Source organism: Coptis chinensis, chromosome 9 (genome assembly GCF_015680905.1).
Source record: "Coptis chinensis isolate HL-2020 chromosome 9, ASM1568090v1, whole genome shotgun sequence".
Classification (NCBI taxonomy): Eukaryota; Viridiplantae; Streptophyta; class Magnoliopsida; order Ranunculales; family Ranunculaceae; genus Coptis; species Coptis chinensis.
In genome coordinates, this window is record NC_141464.1 from 50,968,346 (window position 1) to 50,995,586 (window position 27,241).

The 27,241-nt window shown below is 36.7% G+C and overlaps 2 protein-coding genes across 4 annotated transcripts; one reads left to right on the forward strand and one right to left on the reverse strand.

The window, feature by feature from the left end:
• Nucleotides 1-1,271: 1,271 nt before the first annotated feature.
• On the reverse strand, nt 1,272-5,451 carry LOC147476540 (putative protein phosphatase 2C 58). 3 transcript variants are annotated; one of them, XM_086582212.1, is made up of 6 exons: nt 5,356-5,451; nt 5,160-5,257; nt 2,859-3,113; nt 2,445-2,721; nt 1,826-1,980; nt 1,272-1,702 (listed from the first exon to the last, which is right to left on the reverse strand). In XM_086582212.1, the coding sequence occupies exons 2-6, from the start codon at nt 5,187-5,189 to the stop codon at nt 1,550-1,552; spliced, it is 870 nt and encodes a 289-aa protein (XP_086438338.1). In that variant the 5' UTR covers nt 5,190-5,257; nt 5,356-5,451; the 3' UTR covers nt 1,272-1,549. The 3 variants fall into 3 exon arrangements, with proteins under 3 accessions (XP_086438338.1, XP_086438336.1, XP_086438339.1); XM_086582210.1 differs by lacking the exon at nt 5,356-5,451 and having other exon boundaries at nt 5,160-5,317; XM_086582213.1 differs by lacking the exon at nt 5,356-5,451 and having other exon boundaries at nt 2,859-3,133; nt 5,160-5,258.
• Nucleotides 5,452-6,996: 1,545 nt separating this feature from the next.
• LOC147476541 (uncharacterized) lies at nt 6,997-7,740 on the forward strand. The gene has a single exon (XM_086585759.1). It carries the CDS (start codon nt 6,997-6,999, stop codon nt 7,738-7,740), a length of 744 nt encoding a protein of 247 aa, XP_086441885.1.
• The last annotated feature ends 19,501 nt before the right edge of the window (nt 7,741-27,241 follow it).

A 27,241-nucleotide genomic window follows, 5' to 3' on the forward strand; every position in this document is an offset into this window, starting at 1 on the left:
CATCTACTGATGAAACTACTTCATGATTTAGAATTTCGGTTTTGTTGGATTTTGATGTAATAAATTTGAAAAGAATATGAATTTTATCATTTTAATGGAATATATATTTTGTTCATTTTATTATGAGACATCTTTTATTATTTTGCAAAGAATATGAATTTTGTTATTTTAATGAAGATGGATTGTGTTAAATTTATTGTTTTATTATTTATTAATTATTTTTATATATTATATTTTTAGTCATTTTAATTACTTAAGAAATAAATAAAAAAAATATTCAAAAATCAATGATTGAGTGTAAGAGGAGAGAGAAAAGTATAAGAGGAGAGAAAGAGGAGAGAGAGTACTGTTTTGTTTAAAAACAAAACTCAAATACGTCAACATCATGGGACAAGGAGAGAGAAAAGTGTAAGAGGTGAGAGAAAAGTGTTTTGTTTTTATTTGAAGGGCAAAATTGTCAAAAGCCGCATTGAAAAGTCAAAATTGGAAGTGGGTTACTACTTGGAAACACATTGACATTATGGGTTACTAATTGAGAAATTACCCAAATTAAAATGAATGGGCCATAACTCCAGCCCCATACACCTCGCCCCTAGCTTTTTAGTGCAAATCTTCGTAAATGTTTTACCCACCGTGAATGACTTTTGTATGTGGTATATTGCATTTAAAAACTCTGCATGCTCTCCTTCTGTGAATATTCACAAACAAATGAAACAAGTTCATGAGGGTGGTAACTGGCATTTTTTTTTTCGATAACCGGTAACTGGTAAATGGTTCTAAATGTTTGTTAAATCTGCTTTCGTATCCCATGAAAGTGGAGCTCCCTAGCCAAAGTTGTTCCCTTGTGCAAACATCTCCCAGTAGAATATCGAAGTGCTGACTATCTAGTTAGTTTAACTTCTTTCCTTGATGATCACTATACATGTAATATCCCTCCACTTGATCTCATCTTAACAGAGATTGTTGAGAATGATGTAGGTGGGACGAAACATTTGAGATTCTAATGCAGGTCTAAAGGTCCCCTCTCCTCCCAGTAGAATATATATTTGACAGAACCACCAGTTCACGTCCCCTCTCCTCCCAGAGTCTAGACTTACAAATATTATCTCCGGATGAAAGTATTTCCTTCTGCTAAAAAGGTATCAAGAGTAAATGCATTTATCAAGAGTTCCTGGTGGAGGGGGGCAATTCAAGAAGCCCTTTACCGTCAGTTGGTGAACTTCAAGAGGAGTCAGTGAGTCAAGGACTTTGACTGAGGAAGTTACATCCTATACAAAATGTACCTGTACATAACTACATAATTATTTTTGGAATGGTTATACAAACTCGACATTATGTCGTCAGTTGAAACATACATCTACACAATTGGGTAGAATACATCAGAAATTTTTGCATACAAGAACATAAAGTTCTTTTTGTACAAAAATATATCGCTGATTGACGCTTGGCGGTTATCGTCGTTGCTGAAGTACAGGAAAACACACACATGCTGACATACCAAGGATCAGCTGAACCTAAGCTTTTTTTTTATTATTATTTATTATTATTTTTATAAGCAACGGGGAGAGCTGAACCTTACAACTATACAGGAGATATCATCCTTGCTTTTCCTAGAGACAGCTTCCTCTGTCAAATGCTTGGCCGCAGATTGAGCATCCTTTTTATTTCTAATAGAGTCCACTGCTTCCTGATTGGACATGACCTACATAAAAATGAGAGGGAGAGAACGTGAATTCAAGGCTCATTCAGAATACAAAGAGGAGTAATCACAGCGAGAGAGCATGAATTTAATCCACATAAAGTATGCTCCAATGTGAAAACCAACCTTCCATAACCCGTCACTTGCCATTATAAAAAACTCAGTATGTTCATCTATCGTCTCCACTGCCACATCTGGTTCTGAACTTAGATGCCGCTTTAAGCTTTTATCACCAAATGCTCTTGCCACTGCCAGCAGTCCATCAACTCTTGGGACATCCCCTGAAAACACAACAATTAATGAAATTCCATGATGGAAGTTCAAGTTACATAAAATATTATTATATAGATCTTTTGAAACTTTAGTTGCTTAGGCATAATTTTGCAGTTCCATCTGCAATAGTATTTTTTCTTCTTCACTTGTTTCTTGCTTCCTTTACATTTATCGGGTAAAATGGTAGGATTTTATCCCTGATTCCCTAAAAAAATTCCTATATGTATTCAAATAATTAGAGAAAAACATGCATTTCGTTAGATTGTTCACTCGTTCGCAGCTAAAAGGACTCGGGCATGAAACCCTCATTGCTGCTTATGCAAAACCTAGATGACAAAAATATCTTATTTGTTGCTTTTGTGTTTTGATCTTATATGCTTCAGAGATGGATTATTTTCATTCTCTTGTATTTGTTCTCTACGTTTACAAAGTTCTCAAGAATTTGGGTGACATGGGGTAGACTATTAGTTACCTGGAATGTTTGACACAAAACCCCCTCTGCTCTCGATTTTCTTCTGCTCTTTGCTTGGCTCATGATCAACTGATAATTGTTTTGCCATACCATTCTTGCATATAACAGCTCGAGAATCTCCAACATTTGCCACAACTAGCTTTTGACCATCTATCAGTATTGCAGTAACAGCAGTTGAACCTCCTCTTCCCAAATCAACTGCTTTGTCCAATATTTCTTGATCAGTTACACGATAAGCTCTCTTGATTGCAGTCTCTGTTTCAGTCCAGAAGTCAGGCTGGTTTGAGCAAGAAAATAGATAGTGAGATTAACTCAGGCATATACTTGAGATCGGGTGCCTCCCTTTTATTTTGAAGAAAGAATAAACCAATAATAGAATAAAATAACACAAAGGTGCACATAAACAATGATTACCTCATTCAAAATATTGTTAAACAGATGCGATTGTAAGTAGTCTGGAACATCATGGCCTAAATGGCCATCAAATATTGCAAATAACCCCAAGTCGTACTCATTTACTTGCTTATACTGTGCAACAAGATAATCTTCCATTGGATGATTAGATTTCCCTTTGATCAAGTGAAAACCATGTGTTACTTGCGAGCCTGACATCTTCGACTTGCCTTTACCAGTATCTGATGCAGATGAACCAGCAAAACCAGCTTTTACCTGTAACAAAGGTGTCGAGTCTTCCAATATATTAAATTTAGAGCTTGACAAACATGAAGTCAGACATCCAAATTAACAAACAACTGAAGCCCATGCTAAGTTACTCGTTCCAATGACGAGGTAATTTTCTGGTTAGAGCATGACAACCTTTTCACTAGATAGCTTCTTATATTCTTGAAATAGATGCCTATAACTTTTAAACAATAAAGCAAAGAAGGAGGAAAAAGTAAATATTTGAGAGGTGGCTCATTTCTGTCATATTTGGCTCTTCAAAATGATGGTGTAGGGCAGTGGGACCATAACAAGATGAACTAACCTCATATGACGATACATGTATCAGACAGAGGTTTTGGTATATAGCTTTTAGGTAGGTTACATAGTGTACATATACTATTTAGGCTCTAATGGATTGAAGGATAAGCCAACGTTATCCTGCAGAAGGACAAAAAAGCAGATGATGGTACACTCAAATTTCATCTGTTCATTAATAAGTTCTCTAAGTACTTACTTCATCCGAATGTAGAAGCGCAAACTTCCTTGTTCTACTTTTCTGAACCAAGACATTGTAGCATCTCAAAAAATTTACCAGTTTCACATGTTATAAAAACTCAAGAGACCTCATACATGAACACTTATAAGACCTGTATAGCCATGTTGCATTTTTCAGCTGATGATAGGACTATCAGATACATTGAGTCGGAAATTCAAACGAGGGCCGGCCATATATAAGAGGAAACTTGGCCTTTGGGATAGCGGCATTCATGTTGCACATGCTTATGAAAATTATGGTCTTCAAACTCGAGATAAATTATAGCCAGGCTAGGACAACACTTAGTTGTGTTTGACACACATCAAAAATAGCAATTGGTCAATGCACCAAAAACTACAATGACAGAATCATCTATTTGATTCTTAAGTTGCCCACGAGAATGATGTGTATATAAGAGGGAATGTTGCCCAAGTTTAAAGATAGTCATTGTCTTCTGAGGGACAGATTACAACTCATAATGCCTCGAGAATCACATCATTCAAATCACAAGATACCTTCTTCCACGCTATATTTTTACACTCAAAATTAGCTAATCACACCCTGTCCCATAAAGAAGAAGATGTGGAAACGGAACTCAGTAATTGCCCTTCCAATAAGTGAATATCTCTTCAGATATTGTCATCCACATACGGTGTTCCAATCAGTACAAAGTGAATACTAAATGTGACACTACGAACCACCCAAAGTCCTATAGCAACTGTAGGTCTGTAGCTTCAACTAGCAGCAGAGTTGCCAAGTGGAGAAATTACTGCAGTGTTTTAGTTAAGCCAGAAGGAATGGAGGCAACTTTGGACCAGCCATTATGACTAAAGGAACCGTAATAGGATGTTGACACAATAGTCATTCCTAAGAATGCTGGTTAAGCTCTCCTGTAAGCATGTTGGTCAAGCTCTATCGTAAGCAAGTGAACTTGTAAATAAATTTGACACTGGGTTAGCTATAGTCCTAGAGATATAGTCGGTGATATACAGGTTCTTAATATCCAAACTGTTTATTCTGCAAGTGGATACATTTTCACAAACATGTGTTTAAACTCCAGCATTCTTCTTTCTTTTTAGAGCTGTGAACCTCTAACAACTGCAGTTGATAACCATCTTCATATGTGTCAGAACAATCTGAAGTGATCTTACTTTAGCTCATCTATTCCTAGACATCCTTGAACATACACCAATTCTACTTCCATTGATTCCGAATTCCTCAATACAAATTATTCACCCCCTTCTCTTGAACAAGTTTGCCATAACAATGGTTTGGGAAATCAACCACTTATTATGAGACAAAACCTCAAATGGTTAAGAAATAAAGCAGATTCAATTCCAAAAATGGCCTAAGTTGACTTATAGATAGCTCAATTCTACTAAAAACAAACAAACAAACTAAAAAGTTCAAAATTGTAACACAAAACCAAACACACAAAGCACATACAAATTTGACTAGAGATAGATCAAACTAGTTGAATTAAATCATATAATAACTTAAATAAATAAGTGTGGTACCTTCATCTTTTGAAGTATTTCTCTTCTCATGGTGTGACTAAAAGTTGATCTTATCTTCTACACAAAATCACAAACTTAAGGTTCTTGAAAAACACTTCCTGCAACAAAGGGAAAAAAAAATGTTTATATTATTAGAATTTATAAAGGTTGGTGGTGGGCAATGTGTATATAGTAGTTTGACAAAACAAAACTCTACATTCTCATTTTTGCCGCGTAGTGTATATTTTACAAGACGCGTTGTTGTTCCTTGCCGACGACGACATACCATTATTATTATTTTTGTTCCTTTTACATATTATTATTTTTATTACAAATTGCAACTTGCAAGTTTTTGCAACTAGTGACTTCTCATCAATCAACATTCAACAGTGAAGCAACAAAAACATGAGTTTTTTTACGTGATTGTTGGATTTGGATAACGCCAGCAGTTCATTGCACGTCAATGCGACATCAAACTTAACAGTTTACAAAATGAAATTACATCTCATTGGACAGGGTAAGGATGCCAATATATTTTTTTGGTGGTCAATGAATTCTTTTTGGACCACTTATAAATTGAAAGTCAAGCAAGTGGGGTCAATAGTCATGATGAAGTAAGATGGGTAAATGGTCCCATGGAAACCCTTGATGGCTAACACAAGAGCCTATTTGAAAAAGAAAAGGCCATCAGAGATATTGTTTTGGACTTTAAATACTTTTGATGTTGGGCAAAATAGGGGAGTGATCAAGTTATCAAACATGCTTAATCCAGCAAAAATACTCAAATATGCTTGAACAAAAACTTAAATGATGCAACATCACAATGCTGAGTCGCGGATTAAATGATATCGTTATGTGGTGACACACGGCGCAAAACGTCCAAAATTGTAATAGAAATAAACGCTAATAATATTTGATTATAGGACTAGATTTGCAAAAATAAAAACCTGTGTCTTATTAGTACCAATCGATTTGAAAAAGGAGGGTTGTGTGCACTATTATCTAAGAAATTAAAGATCAGAAGTAGAACTATTTGTCCAATTCCTTGATTTCTCCCTGATATTACTTTTCTACATTCTCACTTAATTCTGTACTGCCTTACTTTAGACATTGCAAACGCTCCTTGCTTTGTGTGGAATATACGATTGAAGAAAGTAGCAGTCAGCCAGTCGCTCTCATTTAGTCATTTATCGAATACAAGACAAGTTGTCAAAGGCTCAGGCTTTCTTTTGCTTAATAGTATATATAAAGGATTTCAGACCAGGACCTTTACTTTTTCTCTTTCAACATTTGAGTGTTGATATTGTACTATCAGGAGGTGAGCTAGCTATACGAACGACATGGATGGTTTCTCACTTTCTCGAGTCTAGACACCATGCTACATGGCCAACATGTTGATATACATTGGCTTCACAGGTGGTATATATAGAGATCATTGATGTACCTTGCAAGCAAATCATGCAAATAGACCAATAAAGTCATTGTTCCAAAGCAATGATTTTAGGGCTATTCATATATACTTAAAACCTGGAAGATCATGCTGGGCCATGCTCCACAAATGTGATAAACTATAAAGCACTACACTCTAGTATAAAATACATTAAAATGTGTAATGGTTGGGAGGATAGTGATGGTTATGATGATTCAGCGTTTCATAGCTAAAGGTATTGAAGAGTTGGCTGGTAGAATGACATAATTCACACCACTCAGATTTCCGGATCAGCCCAATAGAGGGCCACTTGTTCCTCTTTGGGGGGCATTTAAACTCTTTCCACCTTGTGCATATCAGCTCTTTTGCCGTTATAAGTATCAAGAATTCTGAATCTCATGAGCAATCAAGTTATCATGAGAAGAGCCCATGGAGGATTACCAGCATGAGAATCCTCTATGCACTGGTAGCAACGGTTTTCATGATACATTCTCATTCTCATTTACGTTTGAAAACATGGTTATCCAAGAACAAGAACAAGACAATGACAAAGAACAGTATCAAGATTCGGACTTTGAATTCAACTGCATTACACCCGAGTCCCCAAGTTCTGATCCAGAAAAGAGTTGCCCAGCAGATGATCTGTTCCTTAATGGTTGGCTTCAACCACATGCATTTCCATTCCAATCATCCAAAGACAATAGAATTGATTTTACCCGATGCACAAGTCGCACTAGCAGCAGTAGTAGCAAAGATTCATTTGCATGGTCGCGTAGCAATAGCAGCAATAGTGGAAGCAGTTCTAGCAGTGCGCGCACAAGTTCAAGTGAATTCCGAGGGAAGAAACCAATATACACAAATGCTGACACTAAAACAACAAACAAGAGACTGCAAAACTCTACGACAAGATCAGGTAAGCATCAACCATATGTATCAGCACAAAGGTGGCAATATATTACACCGGCTCCTGTCTTGATGTCCAATGCAGAACTGCCTTGTCGAAAGAGTAGTAGTGAACCTGTATTAGTACAACAAGAACCAAGAACAAAAAACCAAGGGGAAAAGAGATCTAGGAGTTCCTGGTTTATTGTAAGGCTTTTCAGATCAATTGTGTCAGCTTGTATAAGATGCCATGCGCTTGAACCATCAGTAAAACAAGATGAGGAATCGTGAGCAGTAGCTGAGAATCGTTTTGCAAGTAAACATACGGCCTGGCAATTTCTATCTTTCGATATTTTTTGTTTGATTTTGTTTATTAATTGTCTAATGAACATAGACAATGCCATTAAAAATAACTCTAGTTTAGGCAGGAATCGTACCCTTGTATTCTGGTGGGATAAGTAATGGATTATGTAAGCGTAGTTTGTCTTGGATCACCGTACCATTAGCAGGTAATGCATTTGTCCCATGTAGATCATTCTTATTCCCTTTTGCAGTTCTTTCATTAGTATTGGGTGTGTGGCTAGCTGTCATTAGGCAAACTAAGGTTGCAGATGAGGCGTCAGTCGCATCAGAAACAACAACCCGCCTACAAATCTACAATAAGGAAGTAAACAAAATGAAAATTGGGTAATATTACTTCAAGGTAACGGGCACCAATTCAATCTTTAGGCCTAAAATCCCCAATGCCTAGCCTAGAGCTGGTGAAGAAGTAATTAGTCTCAAGGGGATTGCCACATCTTCTATTTGGCAAGCTTTTAGAGTAAGCTGCTTATTCGCATATATCACATAACTGAAGATCAATCCTCAGGTACTTACAAGTCAAAATGAGTAATTTATATCATATCTGTCGTTCAGCGCGAGCGTATAAGGTGTGAGATTGAACCAAGTCTAAGTATAGCTGAATTCCTACTATAATTCAGTAACATAGCCTGCATATATTTTGAGGTCTAAACTATTTTTTAGAAAGTACAACAACAATTTTCAGATGCGGAATAAACAAAGATTTAGAAGAAAAAATGCGGAGATCTTCAAAAGGGGGAATAGATTTAAAGAAAAAGAAAATTGAATAGAAGAATTGTAGAAGTTGAGGGAGAAAAATATAATAGGTTTTGGATATTTGATAGTTTAGTAATTGATAATTGAATTCTTGAACTAAACTACAATGGCCTCCTTATATAAATAAATCATACTTGATAACTAAGAAACCTACCCTTCTAAATCTAACCTACACTTCTAAATCTAATTAAACTCTAAATAGAAAATATCATATCAAATATTCCAAATTCTTAATAAATAATCATTCTAATTTGAAAATAATAATTTTAGCACAAGCAGAAAGAATTCTAGCAAGAAAGAGGAGCTAGCTTAGTAATCCTACACCATTCTTCCATTCTTTTGAAAAACTCGACCTCGAGTTGCTGAGAGGAACCCAATCTCATCCCCATAGAAAATTTCTGCCACTTTCCTTGCAAGTATACCGTTGTCATGAAAAACCTATGTCAAACTCTTCGCAGCTTCAGGCATACTTTTGTTGCCTTTCATATACTGCTTCTTTGATGGAGTGATGGAACCATGGCTATGGTCGTTTGCAGCCAAACTCACATCATATATATCTTCAAGTTTTCTTTTTGTAACTCGCATCCTAGCTTGGCAACCACACCTAATAGTCGAAGTACTTCTTGAAGCTACACCTTCAATTTCTTCTTTCTTGTTATGGACCCCCTCGCGTGAGCAAACCAATAGACAGCTAGAAGGCAATTCGATCCACGCCTGTTTGTTTTTTATCCGTAGTCCGAACACGAATCTCAAATCCCTCCTGTTTACCAAACTCTCTATAGTAAGTCTTTGTTTCATCAACATTATTAAATTTTACATTCAAGTGCGGAACAACTAATTTCTCGATGTCATTACTTTGGGAATCATTACAACAACAAGAAGACCCAACAAAAGCTCCAACATTTTCTTCCATTTCTAGCAAAAAAAAATGAGAAAAATATCAAACGACGCAAAATTGATAGCAAAATAGATATCAATGACTACCATATTAAATTGACAATTTTAACGTCTATTCCAATTAGCAAAAGACGATTATGGTAGAAAATTCTCTTGAGAGCTCGCTCGACTATAGAGAAATTCTTCGAGAGCAAACAACTAAGATTTCTGATTCAAAAAGAAAGCACTCAAGTTCAGAAAGACATTATCAAAAGCAAAGAACATTAACTTGAGCCCATTTTATTAACTTACCTTAGTTTACAGAGATGAGTGATAATCGATCAAGAACTTGTTAGGCAAGCTAATTAAAAAAAAAGAAAAAATTATTGATATGGAGTACTGATCGAACTATAGTGGATTTTACATTATGGGTATTATATTATTTTTTTTTTGCAAAATAGGGCATTGTAGATTTCACATATTGCTAAAATTGGTACCGTATATGTATACTGTGAAGTATGTATACATATTTGATGATTTGGCAAACATAATGCGTACACATGGCAACTCAGTCTCCACGTAAGTAGCACATGCATGCACGAAGCACGTGAGTCTCCATCTAAAATTTCTAAACGAGAAATGAAGGACGCACACTCTCACTCACGTGAGTCTTCAAGAACTTTGCTTTCTCAAAGTCCCTGATGTTGATCTCCCTCCAAAATCCATAACTTCACAAACACTCACAACGGTTTTATTCAAGATCAAACCAAAATTGGTGTCACACCCCGAATTTCAACAGAATTCGGAAAAACAATATTTGTTCCCGACTCTTCGATCTTCGAGGTGTGACGCACTCTCAACTCCCAAAAACCCATAAACAGTTTAAATATGCAGATAATTAAAAACCAATAAAAATTTTAACTTAAACAAAAGTCCTCTTCATTACAAAAATTTACAAATAAGATTAGGTTACAAATCTCTTTTCAATAACTCTTTATTTAAATTTACAAATGAAAATACAAATAATCTTGTCTCAACTGAAAATCTATATCACCTCAAGGGAAAACAAAACATATCTTTGAAATGCAACGCTTAACGCAAAACCACAAGCGAAGAACCAACCTTTTTCAACACTAAACTGTCAAGACTTATCAACTATGTTCATTTAATGAACACACCCGATAAGCAAACATGCAAATCGGTTGACATTATAAAAATCTTTGGTATGAGTAGCTCTAAAATACAACATATATTTTTATACATATACATACACAATCTATAAAGGCGGTTAGTTCCTCCACCCGGCTTTTTTAACTTCCAACAACTAATACAACATTCTTAACTACAATAAGTAAAGGCGGGTAGTTCCTCCATTCGAGCAACTTTAACTTCCCACTAACTACACAACAAACCATACACATAATAAAAAGGCATTTAGTTTCTCCACGAGGCGCCTTAGGTTCTAACTAAACTAATAACCAACCAAGCATATTATATACTTACCGCATTTCATGCTCAATTACAGAGTGGGTCGTCTCTGCACAAATAATTAGTTTGACCCACCCTTCTGCAAAATCATATACAATCATCTATCTAAAGATATATCATTAACCAACATATTACCATAATTATATTAATTTAGGCTTTCTTTGCGTGTCCCTAAAATCACGTCGTAACTATGTCTTACCTAGTTTTCCTGGCTACCACAATCGCCTCCCAACGCCGAACATGTACATCCACATGCCTCCCCTTACATAATGAACCTTTCGGTCGTAACTACCCGGCGGGATGCCGCGACACGGAGGTAACCCTCACACGAAAGCCATTATGTAAGTACTGCCACTATTTAGCATAAAATATCGTGCGTCTCGTTCTAATTTTGCGAACAGAATAATCAAGCCACTATTCGGCTACGCCCAAAGGGCCATTCAGAATCACTGAAACGCCAGAAGGGCCAATCAAATTACTTACGCCAGAAGGGCCATTCAGATTCACTGAAACGCCAGAAGGGCCAATCATATTACTTACGCCAGAAGGGCCATTCAGATTCACTGAAACACCTGAAGAGCCAATCATATCACATACGCCCATCACAAAGGGAAATCACATGAGTTGTGGTAGCTAGGTTCTAGGATTTTCGTTATGTAATTTATTCAGGTGTCATACCTTTATATCTCAGAATAATTCTTATTCTATCTCATGCCAGTATACTTAATTGTACTGAAGCTCAACGTTTTTTGTTATAATACAATCCACATTATCACGTGCCAATACTATTTATTGCACGATATCCAAATATCTCTATATCAAATCTCGAAACTTATTATTTCATGTGCCAATTATATATTGCACTACACCATATGGAATATCTCAGCCTTCATACATACTATAATTCATTTAAGTAGCAACTCATAATAATAATCAATCATGAAATCTATTCGTTCAATATATTTATGTGAACTCAAGTCACCCTCAAAGGCACGCATTATTTCCATTTGTGCACAATATAAATAGTATATAAATAATCAAAATATAAGTCCGTTCCACCAAATATCAAAATGAAATGACTTTAAAAGAAAGAACAACTCAAGTCCAAATATCACGCATAATTATTCGAGTCCAAATCACAAGTCAAGTCAAACTGATTAGTCGTCAAAAGCCCAAAACTAAAGTCCATGAATCTAAGTTCGTATGTAGTTTAATTCTCATAAAAACGTATATATCTAAGTCTTATAAGAATTCCCCCCTTGTTACGTGCTAATATTTATATGTTTTACACACTACTTATGTCAAATCTTAATTAGATAATGACAAACAAAGTTATACAATTTCGATAATATTATATTACTATATTTGTCCATATTCTTAAATATGTGAAAATCTAGAAAAAGTCAACATTCCACACTCAACAGTCAATGTCAAAGTCAACCTATCATTGACAAAGTCAAACTGTCATTTCTATGTTCAATAGGTTCAGGGTCATAGCCCTGGTTCATGGCTAAGGGTAAAGGCGCATGGCTCATGGGCTCATGACTAAGGTCATGGTTTGGACCCAACTAGCCAAGCCCAAACCCAAACCTTAGAACCCGGCCCCAAAAGTCTAAACCAACTTATTATTCAACCTGACCCAATTGGGGACATAAGGACCAACCCACATAAAATTAGAAACCGGCCCAAAGAAAACTAATTAGTTTTGGCCCAAACAACTTAAACTAAACCGGCCCAAAAACTTTGAACTGAAACCGGCCCAAAAACTTTAAACCAAACTGGCCCAAACAAAACAAATAGAACTGGCCCAAAACAGTTTAAACTAATATGGACCGGCCCAAGCAATACAAAATAAAATCGGCCCAACCAAAACAAAATAAGGTCGGCCCAACCAAAACAAAATAAGGCCCAAGCCCCACTAATAGGTTTCGGCCCAAGGCTGACCACATTATTAATGAGAACCGATATCGCCATTAACGCTTCTTTCCTTCTTCTTCCTCCACCACCGACCACAAACTAACCACCCGCGACACTCGACCCTAGCGAAGCGGTTCGGTTTTGATCCCCTAGAAAAACCCCCTCTTTTGATACCAACAAAACCCAATTCCCTCATATTGCGAAACTCAACCCCGACCAAAAGACACCGAAAATTGGAAGTGAGACAGGGTGCACTGGGCCGCGATCTCGGTCACCCAAACCAGCACACCAGCTCAATCCCGCCACCATCGATTCTTCTCCTCCTCTACTCTACCACACTCAAACACACCCCCTACAATCAACTATGAACCCATCGATTTTTAATCTAGATAAAAACCCTACAACTCTAATTAACCCAAAAACAGCCCAATCGAGTTTTCCTAAAACTCTCCCTCGACGCCATTGACGCCTTCTTCCACCTGCAACAGCACCCACCCAAACACCAATTCAACATATCCAACACTCGATCGACCAAACATCCACCCTTAATCAGCCAACACAACAACAGTATTCGTTCCAAACAATATACAAGTTAAACATTGGTTTGGCTCGCGCTGCCATTACCGACCTCTTTCGAGTTCCAACAGTTCAGTAAAGAATTTCAACAGTTTTAATAAAATTAAAAGATATCGACAAACATAAATAATTAGAACAAAAACTGATCGGAAGCACTCGGCAATAAAGGTTTTTATTCATAGACGTAAAACTCTAGTTTCGATGAAAAAGAAAAAACGTAACTACTCACCTGTATTAAAAAACACCACGAATCCCTCGTAGTCCGAATCGTCGCGCTCTAACGCTCTAGCCAACGAGCTTTTATCTCCGCCTCCATTTTTTTTTTTTTTTATTATCTCAGAACCCTATTCTCCATAACAATATGAATATATACTTAGGTTTGAACCTAAGCCCAATACAGACTCGGGCCCAGAAACCAGGCCTACATATCCCAAATCCAATCCAGCAAATTTTAAATAAATAAATAAATTAATAAATAAATAAATACGTATTTTAAATACGGGCATTACAATTGGGATTTCTCTATCTTTCCAAAAAACAAACAGGAGCTCTATTTTTCCAAAAAGAACTTGCAAAAATGAAGGTAATTGCAATATTGATGCATATGCATTATTAGTTTGAAATTTCTATTAGTTTCTAATGAATACATGAGGTGTTTATAATATTTATGTTTGTCCTTGTGTGAGCTTTATACATTCTTTTTGTTTTAAATTTTGTTGTTAACTTTTATTTCTTCAGTAATTAGTACATGTTTTGTTCACCACAGTTTGAATGTCAGGTCTGTGATGAGGTTGGACACTCAGCTATTAAGTGTCAATTTATGTATTCTCCCTGTAAAGAAGCTACATGTGATGGGATCTGAATGTTGGGCATATCCCAGACAAGAAAGAATCCAGGACGGAAGTACTTGAAGTGCCAACATCAATCATGTCCAAGTTATATATAATGGTTGGATGAAGCTGTTGTTGAAAGACTGTTTGGGATTGGATCAAGTTCATCAAGAAATGAATGCTTTAAGTGTGGTCAGACAGGCCATTAGATGTAGGAGTGCCCATGGGTAGATTGTGACTGCAAGAGAAATGATTGTAGGGGAATGAGGTTTGTTAAGACTACCAAGTATGGAATGAATATTGGAAAAAGTTTTGAAATGCAAGAGTTGTGGGGAATTTGAATGGCTTGAAGATGCATTGAAGATGGAGTCAAGAAAGAAGAGAACCACTTTGACAACGGAACCCATTGTTACCTTAAAAATAACTCTATCTGAATTCTCAAAGCTAAATATAAAATTAAGGATGAGCATGTCCAATAGAAATGCAATAGCAGGAGCAGTTGCAAAAACTGAGGGAGGAGAATTCATGAAGCAGAGGTTGTTGTTGCTGAAGTGGCTAGTCTACTTGCCAAAAGCCTAGAATGTAGGCATGTGGAGTTCCTTGGAGACAATCAAAGTATTATCATAACACTTAAGTCTAGAAGAATGTTGGTGTCCATTTAGAAGTGTAGTCTATCACATTTTAGATATTTTCGCTGATCTAGTATATTTTAAGTTTAGTTGGTTAAGTAGGTCTTTTATTGGGAAGGCTCATGAACTAGCTGCCTGGGCTAAGGCTGCAAATCCAAGAACTCTTCCACCTTGTATTATTGAGTCAGGTGTCCAAACCATTAAATTATGATTAATGAAATATCCATTATTGAAAAAAAAAAAAAAAAAAAAAAAAAAAAAAAAAAAAAAAAAAAAACAAACAAACAAACAAACAAACAAACTTGTTTGAGTTTTAGCTTCAGTCCTGTCCAACTTTTGTTCCAACTTTTAGAGTGTTAGTTCTAGTTCAAGTTGTTAACAAAAGAAACAACTGTTCTAGTTCTAGTTCAATTCTGACATAAAAGAAACAACTACAATGTACTAAATTCTTACAGATAGAGCAAACATATATACAAGTTATGACAGATAGAAACTATAAGCATAAAGCAAACATATAAGTTCACATACAAGTTCACATAGAGCAAACATACTAAATTCTGACAGAAAAAACTACAAGCATAAAACAAAAGACAAACATATAGCAAAGAAACTATAGTAAACATACAAGTTTGCTTGACATTCCTTAACAAAAGACTCTTAAAAAACTAGGCTAGATAGCAATACTAGACTCCAACAATACTAGCCACCATCACTTCTTCTCTAGAGTTTTTCCCAGAGTTTCCATGCACACACCTGCAGCTACCAGTGCTAAAACAACTTCTTTAATTTGTTTTTTAGATGGCCCTGCTTCTACTGTTAAGGTTGTTGTGCTTGAGGTGCTTGCTTGAAGCCTAGTTGATCTCCTCAATGAGATAGACGACTTCTTTTGAAAACCTGGTGGTGGCTCATCATCATCTGAAACAATAGTTGTTTCTTTTGGAACACAGTAGGGAAGACATTTTTTTGCTTTTCCTTCTTCCCCAAGCACCTTAACGTAGCACTACTTCTCACACTTAGGACAGACTCCAATATGTAGGTCTCCATCTTGGTACACCATCTCCATGAACACCTTCCTTCCCTGTGTTGTCTTCATCATTTCACATAGTTTATCATAGGACTCACTTAACTTGGATGTGTTCATCTGAACACTCTTCACAGCTCATTTCACCATGTCAACATGAGAGAGTGATCAATTGATTTCTAATAGTGCTGAGTAGAGAATGGTATGAGTGGAGCTGTTCTTATGTAGGAGATGAGCATTGGCATGCATTGGTACCTGTAAAGAAATTAATACACACTACTACTCAACTAACACATTCATTAAGCACAACTTACAATGCAACAAATATTGACTACAATCTATCCAAAACAGTTCCAAATCTATAAAATTTACACCATATCCGAATCCATATTCACAGATAACCCATATGCAACATTCATTTCCATAGTCAAATTACATTCATTTCCACATTTCCATATTCAAAGATAAGTCAATATCTTAGTTAAATTACATTCATTTCCATAGTCAAATTACATTCATTTTCAAATTGGTTTAACAGTGTTTGTCTTGGTCTTAGTTGCACCAGCTCTGGTCTTAGTTGCAGCAGCTCCTTGTTTACTTGTCATTGACCTTGTTGTTGGTGACTTTCATCCAGTTATTGTCTTGGTCTTAGTTGCACCAGCTCTGGTCTTATTTCTAGCTTGAATTGGCCTTGCTTGAGTTCCTTGAGCTCCAACTTCACTTTCTTGAGTTCCAGCTTATTGTGAATAGAACAATGCGGAAACAACGTTACCCACAACAAATAGATCAATCTTACACAAGGATCGATCCTTCTCACTAGACAAGACTTCAATACTCTCTAAGTACTATCCCAACGCTTCTCATTAACAATTTAACAAGCATATAAAGTAAAGATAATAATGCAAAAGAGAACCAACCAGAAGACAAGGATATATCGTGGTTCAGCAATTTGCCTACTTCCACACTGGCGAGATCCAAGCTTTACTAGATGTCCGGAGTAACATATTACAAGAGCTCTCAATTCACTCACAAAGAATGAACACTCAACTCACTAAGAATTTCTCTCTTACAATCTCTCTCTTTCTATCTTTTGGTTAGTTTTAGGTTTCTACAAAAAAAAACCTATATTTATACTATTTCAGAAAACTTCCGAAAAAGTCAAAATTCGTGCTGAAAAACGGTGGAGCGCGGGTCGCGCCCTCGACCAGGCAAAGTTGAGTGCGGGTCGCGCTTAAATCACTGGAGGTCGCCAAAGCATGAGCGCAGGTCGCACCTTGCCCAGGCATAATGGGAGCGCGGGTCGCGCCCTTCACACCAAAGAGAAAAAACGTCATTTTTCTCTACAATTCTCCACCTCGATCGGTGAGGTTTTAACACATAAAACTGAGTCGAACAGCAATAACACATCCATCTAGAAACTTGCAATCAACCGCCCCGGAGGGCCATGCCCACAAAGAGCCACCCACAAAGAGTGTCTTGCTCACAAAGAGCCACCCACAAAGAGTGTTATACTCACAAAGAGTCACCCACAAAGAGTGTCTTGCTCACGAAGAGCCACCGTACCCACAAAGAGTCATGCCCACGAAGAGCACGTCATGCCCACAAGGGGCCACCCACAAAGAGTGTCTTGCTCACAAAGAGCCACCCATAAAGAGTGTCATGCTCACAAAGAGCCACCCACAAAGAGTCATGCCCACGAAAAGCACATCATGCCCACAAAGGGCCACCCACAAAGAGTGTCTTGCTCACAAAGAGCCACCCACAAAGAGTGTCATGCTCACAAAGAGCCACCCACAAAGAGTGTCTTGCTCACGAAAAGCCACCCACAAAGAGTCATGCCCACGAAGAGCACGTCATGCCCACAAAGATCCATGCCTACGAAAGGCATCAATCAACAATGCATGAGCCTCCACCATTTGTGGAGTACCTCCAACCAATGTTGGAACTCAACTCCATAGAGAACCTTCTAGAACCCAAAGCCCTTTTGCCCTTAGGCAATGAAACAAATTCCCAAGTACAAAACTTGTCACGAGCCTCCACCATTTTTTGCATGTCCACCGACCAATCTCTGTAATGAGCATCTCTAACAGTTTCCTTGAAGCTATTTGGCTCATCATCTTCAATATTCAGTGCGTAGGAAACCGAGTCCGGTTGACCATAATGCTTCACTGGCTTATCATGCCTGTACTTCATAACTTGTTTCACACATCTCTTTGGCTTTGATCTAGCCAAAGCTTGCTACTCAGGTTGTTGTAACTCTACTTCTTGTTGAATAGTTCTTTCACTAAGAACCTCACTCTCTTGTTGAATAGTTCTCTTAAATGTCTCGAAAACTTCATCTTTGGACTTCAAGATATATACCCACACATAGTGTGTATAATCATCGATGAAAGAGACATAATACCGGTTACCTCCCTTAGAAGCCACTCTAGAAGGTCCCCAAACATCCGTATGCACATAATCCAGGATGCCTCTCATCTTGTGCTTGCTTGTACCGAACTTGACTCTGCACTGCTTGCCATAGACACAATACTCGCAGAATTCCATACTTGGTTTCTCCAAGTCTTTCAATAGCCCTCGCTTGCACAACTCAGACAATCCCTTTTGGCTCACATGCCCAAGGCGCATATGCCACAATTTTGTGCACTCAGAATCATCACTACATGTACCCACTGCTACATCACCTATCACTGTACTACCCAACGAAGTATACAAGTTTCCAAGCCTTTGACCCTTCATAATGACTAAAGAGCCACTAAGGATCTTTAGGACTCCACCATTTCCCACAAAATTGTGGCCTTTGGAATCCAAGGTACCAAGAGAAATAAGGTTCTTCTTTAGCTCAGGAACATACCTCACATCGGTTAAAGTCCTCATTATACCATCATGCATCTTGACCCGTATAGTTCCAATTCCTACCGTCTTACAAGCAACATCATTACCCATCAAAACGGAACCTCCACTCAAGTTCTCATAGGTGGCAAACCACTTCCTATTTGGACACATGTGGTAGGAACGCCCGAAATCAAGAATCCATGTATCAGTCATGTGGTCGTCCTGTGTAGACACCGAAAGACTTACATCATCCCCATTAAAGCCGGAAGCAAGACTTGCTTCACTAACATCCTCATTCTCAAACTTACCACTCATCTTGTTACTCTTTTTCGGGCTAGGGCAATCACATAGATAATGCCCATTTTCCTTGCAATTGTAGCACCGTACATGTTTTAAAGGCTTCTTCGAACTGCCCTTCCACTTGCTTATGGAAGTCATCTTATTCGACATCACCCTTGCCATCTTTTCTTTTGCTTATTTATCAAACTTCTCTACTTTAAATCTAGTATTTGACATCTTGGGAGCTTTTTTTCAAGTCACACACAATAACCCAAAAAATCACTCACTCATGAATTTTATCGAACACCTTGTCTACACAAATTTCGAGCACTATGGTTCTTTACCAAAACTCAAAATCCTAGGTCATATACCTCGCTCCGATACCATTATTGTGAATAAGACAATACGAAAACAACGTTACCCATAACAAATAGATCAATCTTACATAAGGATCGATCCTTCTTACTAGACAAGACTTCAATACCCTCCAAGTACTATCCCAATGCTTCTCATTAACAATTTAACAAGCATATAAAGTAAAGATAATAATGCAAAAGAGAACCAACCACAAGACAAGGATATATCGTGGTTCGGCAATTAGCCTACTTCCACACTGGCGAGATCCAAGCTTTACTAGATGTCTGGAGTAACAGATTACAAGAGCTCTCAATTCACTCACAAAGAATAAACATTCAACTCACTAAGAATTTCTTTCTTACAATCTCTCTCTTTCTATCTTTTGGTTAGTTTTAGGTTTCTACAGAAAAAACCTATATTTATACTATTTCAGAAAACTTCCAAAAAAGTCAAAATTGTCTTTGAAAAGCGATTGGAGCTGGTGGTCGCATCTCGACCGTGCAAAGTTGAGTCTTGGTCGTACTTAAATCCTTTGGAGGTCGCCAAAGCATGGCGAATGGTCGCCTTTGCATAGGCATAAAGGGAGGTCGCTTCTTCACACCAAAGAGAAAAAACATCATTTTTCTCTACACAGCTGCTATAGGTGCAACTACACTTTTAGTCTTAGTTCCAGATGCTTTTGGTATAGGAACATTCATATTTTTAGTTGCAGAAGAAGAAGCTACACTCAATCTTGAACCTTAACCATTATAAACTTTGATTGGTGGTGCATTGTTTCCTGAACAAATGAAATGATTGCCAGTGTGTTCTGATATATATATGTCATAACCTTGTAGTGGCACTTCTTTTCTCCCAGAAGTCTTTCTCTTCTTGGTTTGGTCCTATAATATACATTGCAAAATATAAGGATAAACTAATAAAGACAACCATTAATATAAACTAATAAGGATATAAACACTGCAAGAACAACCATTAATATAAATTAATAAGGATAAACACAAATTGGATAATTAGTAACCTGAGATGGTTGTACACTAGGTGGTGGCATGGTTGGCTGAGGAGTGGACTTTGGCTCTGATGGTATGTTCTTACTCTTTCTCTTCCCCCTTGTACTAACATTTGCACTAACATTTTCCTACAATGCAAAAATTAAAAGAAAAAATTCAAACTAATAAACTAACCTGATACCATTATAAACCAATAAACTAAACTACTAACCTTAGATGGTTGCACAGTTGGTGGCATGGTTGTCTGATATGGTTCTTCAGCTTCTGGTTGCACAGTTGATGGCATGGTTGTCTGAGATGGTTTTTCAGCTTCTGGTTGCACAGTTGGTGGCATGGTTGTCTGAGATGTAAGTTAGAGATACAAGTTAACCAAAAGGGAAAACTTAATTAAGGGTAACTGACAAAACATTTACTTACATATTTAGCTGGTGGCACTAAGTTGCAACAATTTATCATATTATGGCCAACTTGAAAACACCTTTGGCATACAATCTGCCTCCCTTGTCTGCTAATCTTGGTTCAATTTACACCTAGCTCACCTTCTTCCTTTTTCCTATTCTTTTTAGGCCTTCCTGGCATCCTTCTATCAGTAGGTGGCAAGCAAGTAGAACAAGTGTTCTTTGGCCATTGCATTTCACCAGTCAAGGGTTGCATATAGTGTTGGTATGCCTTGATATAATACTCCACTCTGTACCAATAAGCCATATAATCTTCTGGATTTAACTTCATGTAATATATGGCTGAAATAGCATGCTGACAGGGAATGCCATTTAACCCCACATCCTACAAGTGCAAGTTCTAGCTTCTATATCAATACATTGTGATTGGGAATAGCTTTGAGGTTTTATAATATCAAAAGTTGTGGCCCCACTGTAAATGGTTACCCAATTCCTGGCATTATCCTTGTTCTTTTCAAGTTTTGCCCTAGCCCTTGGACACAAAACATCATGTCATTTGTTGTATATAATTCTCTTTTTATGCATCCTTTCCATACATTGCAATCTTATATCCTCTAGCATTGCAATTATAGTATTCCTTCTTGATTATCTAATTACACCATTATATGTCTCACACATGTTATTCTCAACTGCATCACAACAGGGCACAAAAGAAAAGAAAGCTCTAGACCACCATCTTGGATCTTGCTGCTCAGTCAAATATTTGTTTGCTTTATCATACAACTTTGCTATCTCTTCCATGGTAAGATCAAACTCCTCAAGAATGCTTGCTTTGGCAGCTTGCCAAAACAAGCTCTTGTAAATTGCACCTTGTAATTTGAAACATTTCAAATTTTAAATTCTTGTAATTTAAAATTGCATATTAAAACAACAATTGTAAAAACAAAAACATATTTACCTGGTTGTCTCTTCCTCATGTTTACATAGATATGCCTTGCATAACATCTATGGTCTGTAAATAGTGACATCTCATTAATGACTTGCAGCAAACTTTTTTGTTGGTCAGTGATTAGAGTCAAACCAACACCATGGGCAATTCCAAGGTTATCAATTGTCACACCCCAAATTTCCAGACAATATTTAAAACAATTATAGTTAATTATCTAGAAACCCGGGGTGAAACAAAACCCAAAACCCTGTTATCAAACATGATATATACAAAACTGAAATCAAAAGAAAACTAAAAGGAACAATCCTTAAATCACATTATTAAACTACAAAGAAACTAACCAACTCTATTACATTTGTCTCAAAACAAAATCGTACCCTTCAAAAAATCTTAAACCAGAAGACTCCAAGAGAAACTCCAAATCAAGTATCCTTATCCACTGCACTCCACCATCTATGTTCCCAAGAACACACCCACGTTGCAAAACAAAGCAAACATGGGTCAGCAAATTGAATTTGCTGGTATGAGTAGACTAACAACAAAATATATATAATAATCTTTCAAATTAATAAATATAACATTACCAACCATTTCAACTTGGAAGACAATATAGTTCCGTTTTTCAAAACGGCGTGTAGTTTCTTCCCAAGTAAGATTTCACCCCTAATATACAAATTCCAAGAATCTCATATAACAGTACTCATCATTCCCAATTTCCAAAATAACTCACAACATAAATACCACTTATATTCCATTTATTAAATGCACATAGGATAACCTAATTAAATATGAGTTTGGTATACCTTACCTTTAAGCCAACACATCGTCTTAGAGTAGGATATTTACGTCCCTGTAGAAAAGATTAATAGATCCTACCCTCCTACAAAACAGAGTTATAAAATGATTTATCTCAGTCAGTCAAATTTTCATTCATAACCAAACCTCATTTAAGACATTTAAGTCTAATTGATATAACCTGGTTCGTCCCGCATATTCGGGGAATACCACTTATCATAATACCTATATCAAGGGTAGTCATTCATATGACATCATTACATCATAAAGTTTCTGCGTGCATAACCATAAATCTCAGACTATCACAAGTCATTAATATTTTCGTAATAACATATCAAGTTATAGTCATTTCGCAGTCACATAGAAATCGCAATCATTTACTAATATTATTCACAGTTACACTTCACCTCCATAACATCACACAATTCATATACTTTTACTTAAAAACCACTCGTCTATTTATGAGAACAGGGAAATATTACAACCAAGGAGTACATTCATCCCTTGTGAGTATAAACTCATACAAACCACGTATATATTTCTCATAAGAAATCATATACATCATATGCAATAACTCCATCACACGTAGAATCAATATTTTACTTTACTTATTAACTATCTCGTTGACTCATTTATTAAAAGACACAGCCCAACCTTTAGTTCCTACTCCACGATTTGCACTACACATATTTGCCAAATCACACATATCCGTGTGCCTCACTCACACCGAGTACCACTACAAGACATATATCCAAAGCGGGATATCGCCTCCAGGAAACATACTTTCATCTTGTAAACTCATAACTTGTGAGTCATAGCCATCTCTGGGCTTTTCATACACATAATCACAAAGCCTCCTTTGGGCATAACAAAATATCAGGTCATTCATGGCACATTCAATGAATACCTTAGGTCATTCCCACCACATTCAAGGAATACCCATCATAATACTAACAAGTCATTCATGGCACATTCAATGAATACCTTAGGTCATTCCCGCCACATTCAAGGAATGCCTATCATAACACTAACAGGTCATTCATGGCACATTCAATGAATACCTTGGATCATTCCTACCACATTCAAGGAATACCCACCTACATTCCCGTACATTCAAGGAATACAGCCCACCCACAAGGCGAATGCCTGAGTTCCTCTCTAAGGCGGCTTTTCACATGACATCATTAGTTATAAACATTTCTTTTCATCACAGAGGCGTGGAGAGATCTAAAGATGTGGGCGACACATTAAATTTTCACGGACATTTTTATACTAGATTTTAATACTCAAAAGTTATCATTTATTATAATATTTTCATTATATTATAAGATAAACATCGTCTCCAACAATAGAATCATTAATAAAGATTCTAAACACAATAACCAATCAACTTGCCTCATTATCCATTATATAAATCATAAATATCAAAAGGTTCGATCAGGAATAACGTATTAGTTAAATGCCTCGTGAATACATTTTAAACTACCACAATCACGTATACAATTAAGTACTAATATTGTACACATATAGTTAATTATAACAATAACTAACAACTAATATATAATATATAATATAGTGTAGTGGTTGCACTTTTGCTCAAAGCTGCCTACATATCCAAATCTTTTAAGATTGGAATCAAGCCTTCGTAGTTCTTATCAGCCACATAGTCAAAATCAAAGTTCATCAATGCTAATATATATAATTGCATAAAACCACGTCAAATCTTTATTAGATAATTACAAATATGTTTATACAAGTTTCAACAACATCCGATTATTAGATTTGTCCACAAAATTCAATATGTCAAAAGTTTGAAAAGTCAACATTCAAAAAGTCAACGGTCAACAGTCAAAGCCAACAGTCAAAGTCGACAGTCAACATATCATTTTCATGGTCAACAAACTCATGGTCAACCATGGTTCATAGTTAAGGTCATGGCAACATTATTGAATTGTATGTCTTATATTCTTTCCACATAAAGAGAAGTATCTTGTTCGTATTTCATTATTCACTCGTTATTAATTTTTATGATGTCTAAGTGTCATAATGTCGTATATCATAAAAGACTGAAATATCATATAGTAGTTAATACATGTACACACGTATATATAGAAATGTATTAGCCTAAAGCCAAACATGCTAATAGCCCTAGACCTATCCTAATAGACCAAATTATCATCCGAGTTAAAAGTCAACTCTGGTCAACTAGTCAAAGTCAACTCTGGTCAAGGGTCAAGCCCGATACTCAACAGTCAAAGGGTTATTTCCCAAAATCAGTTAATCCAAAACTCATCCCATAACCCATTAACTAAACAGTGAAATCATAACTTCTAAACCAACTTGGCTAGCCTGACTCTGTTAAATAACTTAAGTCTTAACCCAGCCCATAAACACTTCAGCCTGTTCTTTAAATTTGGGAAAAAAATCTCTTTCTAGCCGAATTGATCATGTCATGTGCAAAGTCTATAGATGATGGTTCATTAATTATCCCAGTTCGCGGCAGAGACAAGGCAGCAAGCGTATATGAAATGGGATACAGGTGGACCAAGCTACTTATGGATCAATAAATAGATTAAACCCAAAAACAAAAGAAAATAAACTGGCCCAAATCAACTAATGGGTTCGGCCCATACAAAACAACAGAATAAATTCTTTTTGGCCCAAACAAAACAAGTCTAAATCCCAAGCCCCACTAAGATATCCGGCTACAACTTAACTAAAACTGCACGTGGGAGTACTGGATACCCCTCACGGTCATCTCCTCTATCAGACCAGCTTGCATCTGGCCACCGCAAACCTCCACACACCACCATACAAAAACCAACCGAAATTAATCCCCATAAAAAACCAACAACATTTAATTAACACACCACACCCTTTTATCAACTGTCGAGATCTCTCCTCAAATCTAGATCTCGACCACCATTAACGTCTGTCAAAGCTTCACCCGCACCACTGCCAACCTCCAACTACCACCAATTGGTTTCCACTTTTGATCTCCACCAAAAACCTAACTTTAATCAAACCCCAAACATCCTCACTCCTCACCAATTGGTCTTGACGCCATTACAGCCTTTTTCAAAGCTTCGACAGCCCCCCAAACAAAACAATCCACAATCAACCAAATTAATACTATATACACAAGTTCAAACATAATTTACAGGACAATTCTTTCCTTTGGGGCTTTAGCCGCCATTAACAACCTCCAGAGTTCGAACAGTTCCAACAATTTCAACAAATAAACTTCCAGAGTTTTTACTAATTAAGCAAATTAATATAAATGACATCTAACTCATTTAACAAATTCGACAGGATGAAAAGGTATCGACATTAAGCATAACAAAAATATACTGAACGGAAACAAAACTCTGACAGTACCCGTAGCTTCAGTGAAATAGATTTAAAAATATAACTACTCACATCTGTTGTGTTTACGAGCGACATAAATGAATATAAAATTGAGAACGAAAAACGCCACGTAACAATCGTCAGAAAACAATCACAATAATATTCGCCATTCTCTCATTTTTCCACTCTATGTAAAACTCTCTCTCTCTCTCTCCCTGTTTTAAAACTGTCCGTGTAAACTCCTGTGTAAACACCATTTTTTTCAAAAACACCCCTTCAAATAGGAAATGGGGTTTATCCTCTTTACCTTATCTATTTCTAATATTTATCCTTTTATTTTATTTTATCTCTTCTTATTATTCTTATTATTTATTGTACTAGGAAAATATTAAATAAAAACATGGGGTGTTATATCAATCAACAAATCAAGAAACTATCTCCAACTGCTTGCATTCTTAGCTTCAACAACAGCCCAAGCAATGGGAAACATTTGATCATTGCCATCCCTCCCAACTGTAGTAAGAAGTTACCCTTTGCAGTACCCCTTTAAAAAGCAACCATCTAGACCTATAACAAGTCTGCAACCTTCCACCCAACCCTTCTTACAGGCATCAAAACAAATGCTTATTCTCTTAAAAATAGGTTGAGCTAATCCTACAACTTCATCTATATCTATTCTCACTGTACTCCCTGGATTCCTCTTTAATATTTCAAAACCATAGTTCCTAATTTTGGAATATATCTCAATCAAATTATTTTCATTGTCTCCCATACACTTTCTCTTAGCCCTGAAGCACATTTTTTCTAATACATTAAACTTGTAAGTTTTCAACACTACTTCAAACTTGAAATCACTTAACGTCCAACCTGGAGTACTAATGATTCTATCATTATAATCTTTAGCCAACCACTGAGAGTTAGCAAGCCTACTGTTCAAGTTACTTGAACAGTTATGCACATTAACAAGTGTCTTGATTTGGAAACTTTCTTCATTCTGCATATGACTAGCCCACAATCTTCAAGGACATTCACCACCTTCTGGGTAGCATCTTGCTTGCATCCTACTTGCTTTGTTGATATACCACTTAACTGGGCACCTGCTAGCAACAACATAATCTTTCAAAGCACCTTTCAGTTTATTTCTATGACCAAACCTCATCCCAACTTCAAACTGAATCTTCTTTATATATCTTAGTCTTAGTATTAAATATTGAGAACTTGTTCCTATTTCTAGCTGCCAACCTAGGCATGATCTCATCCTCTTCACTATTAACCTCAGGACTATCATGATCATCACTACTAGCATAATCAGTTTCATTTCCATCCACCATTAGTGCCAATCCCTCAATACTTGGACCACCTCCATCAGTT

What these genes read in the sequence shown, in the direction of transcription:
- LOC147476540 (XM_086582212.1), bottom strand. Translation starts at nt 5,189, where the DNA reads ATGAGAAGAGAAATACTTCAAAAGATGAAG. An exon ending in TTTTGTGTCAAACATTCCAG is followed by an intron (nt 1,981 to 2,444) that starts GTAACTAATAGT and finishes TTGTGTTTTCAG; the next exon opens with GGGATGTCCCAAGAGTTGAT. An exon ending in CAAGTGACGGGTTATGGAAG is followed by an intron (nt 1,703 to 1,825) that starts GTTGGTTTTCAC and finishes ATTTTTATGTAG; the next exon opens with GTCATGTCCAATCAGGAAGC.
- LOC147476541 (XM_086585759.1), top strand. Translation starts at nt 6,997, where the DNA reads ATGGAGGATTACCAGCATGAGAATCCTCTATGCACTGGTAGCAACGGT.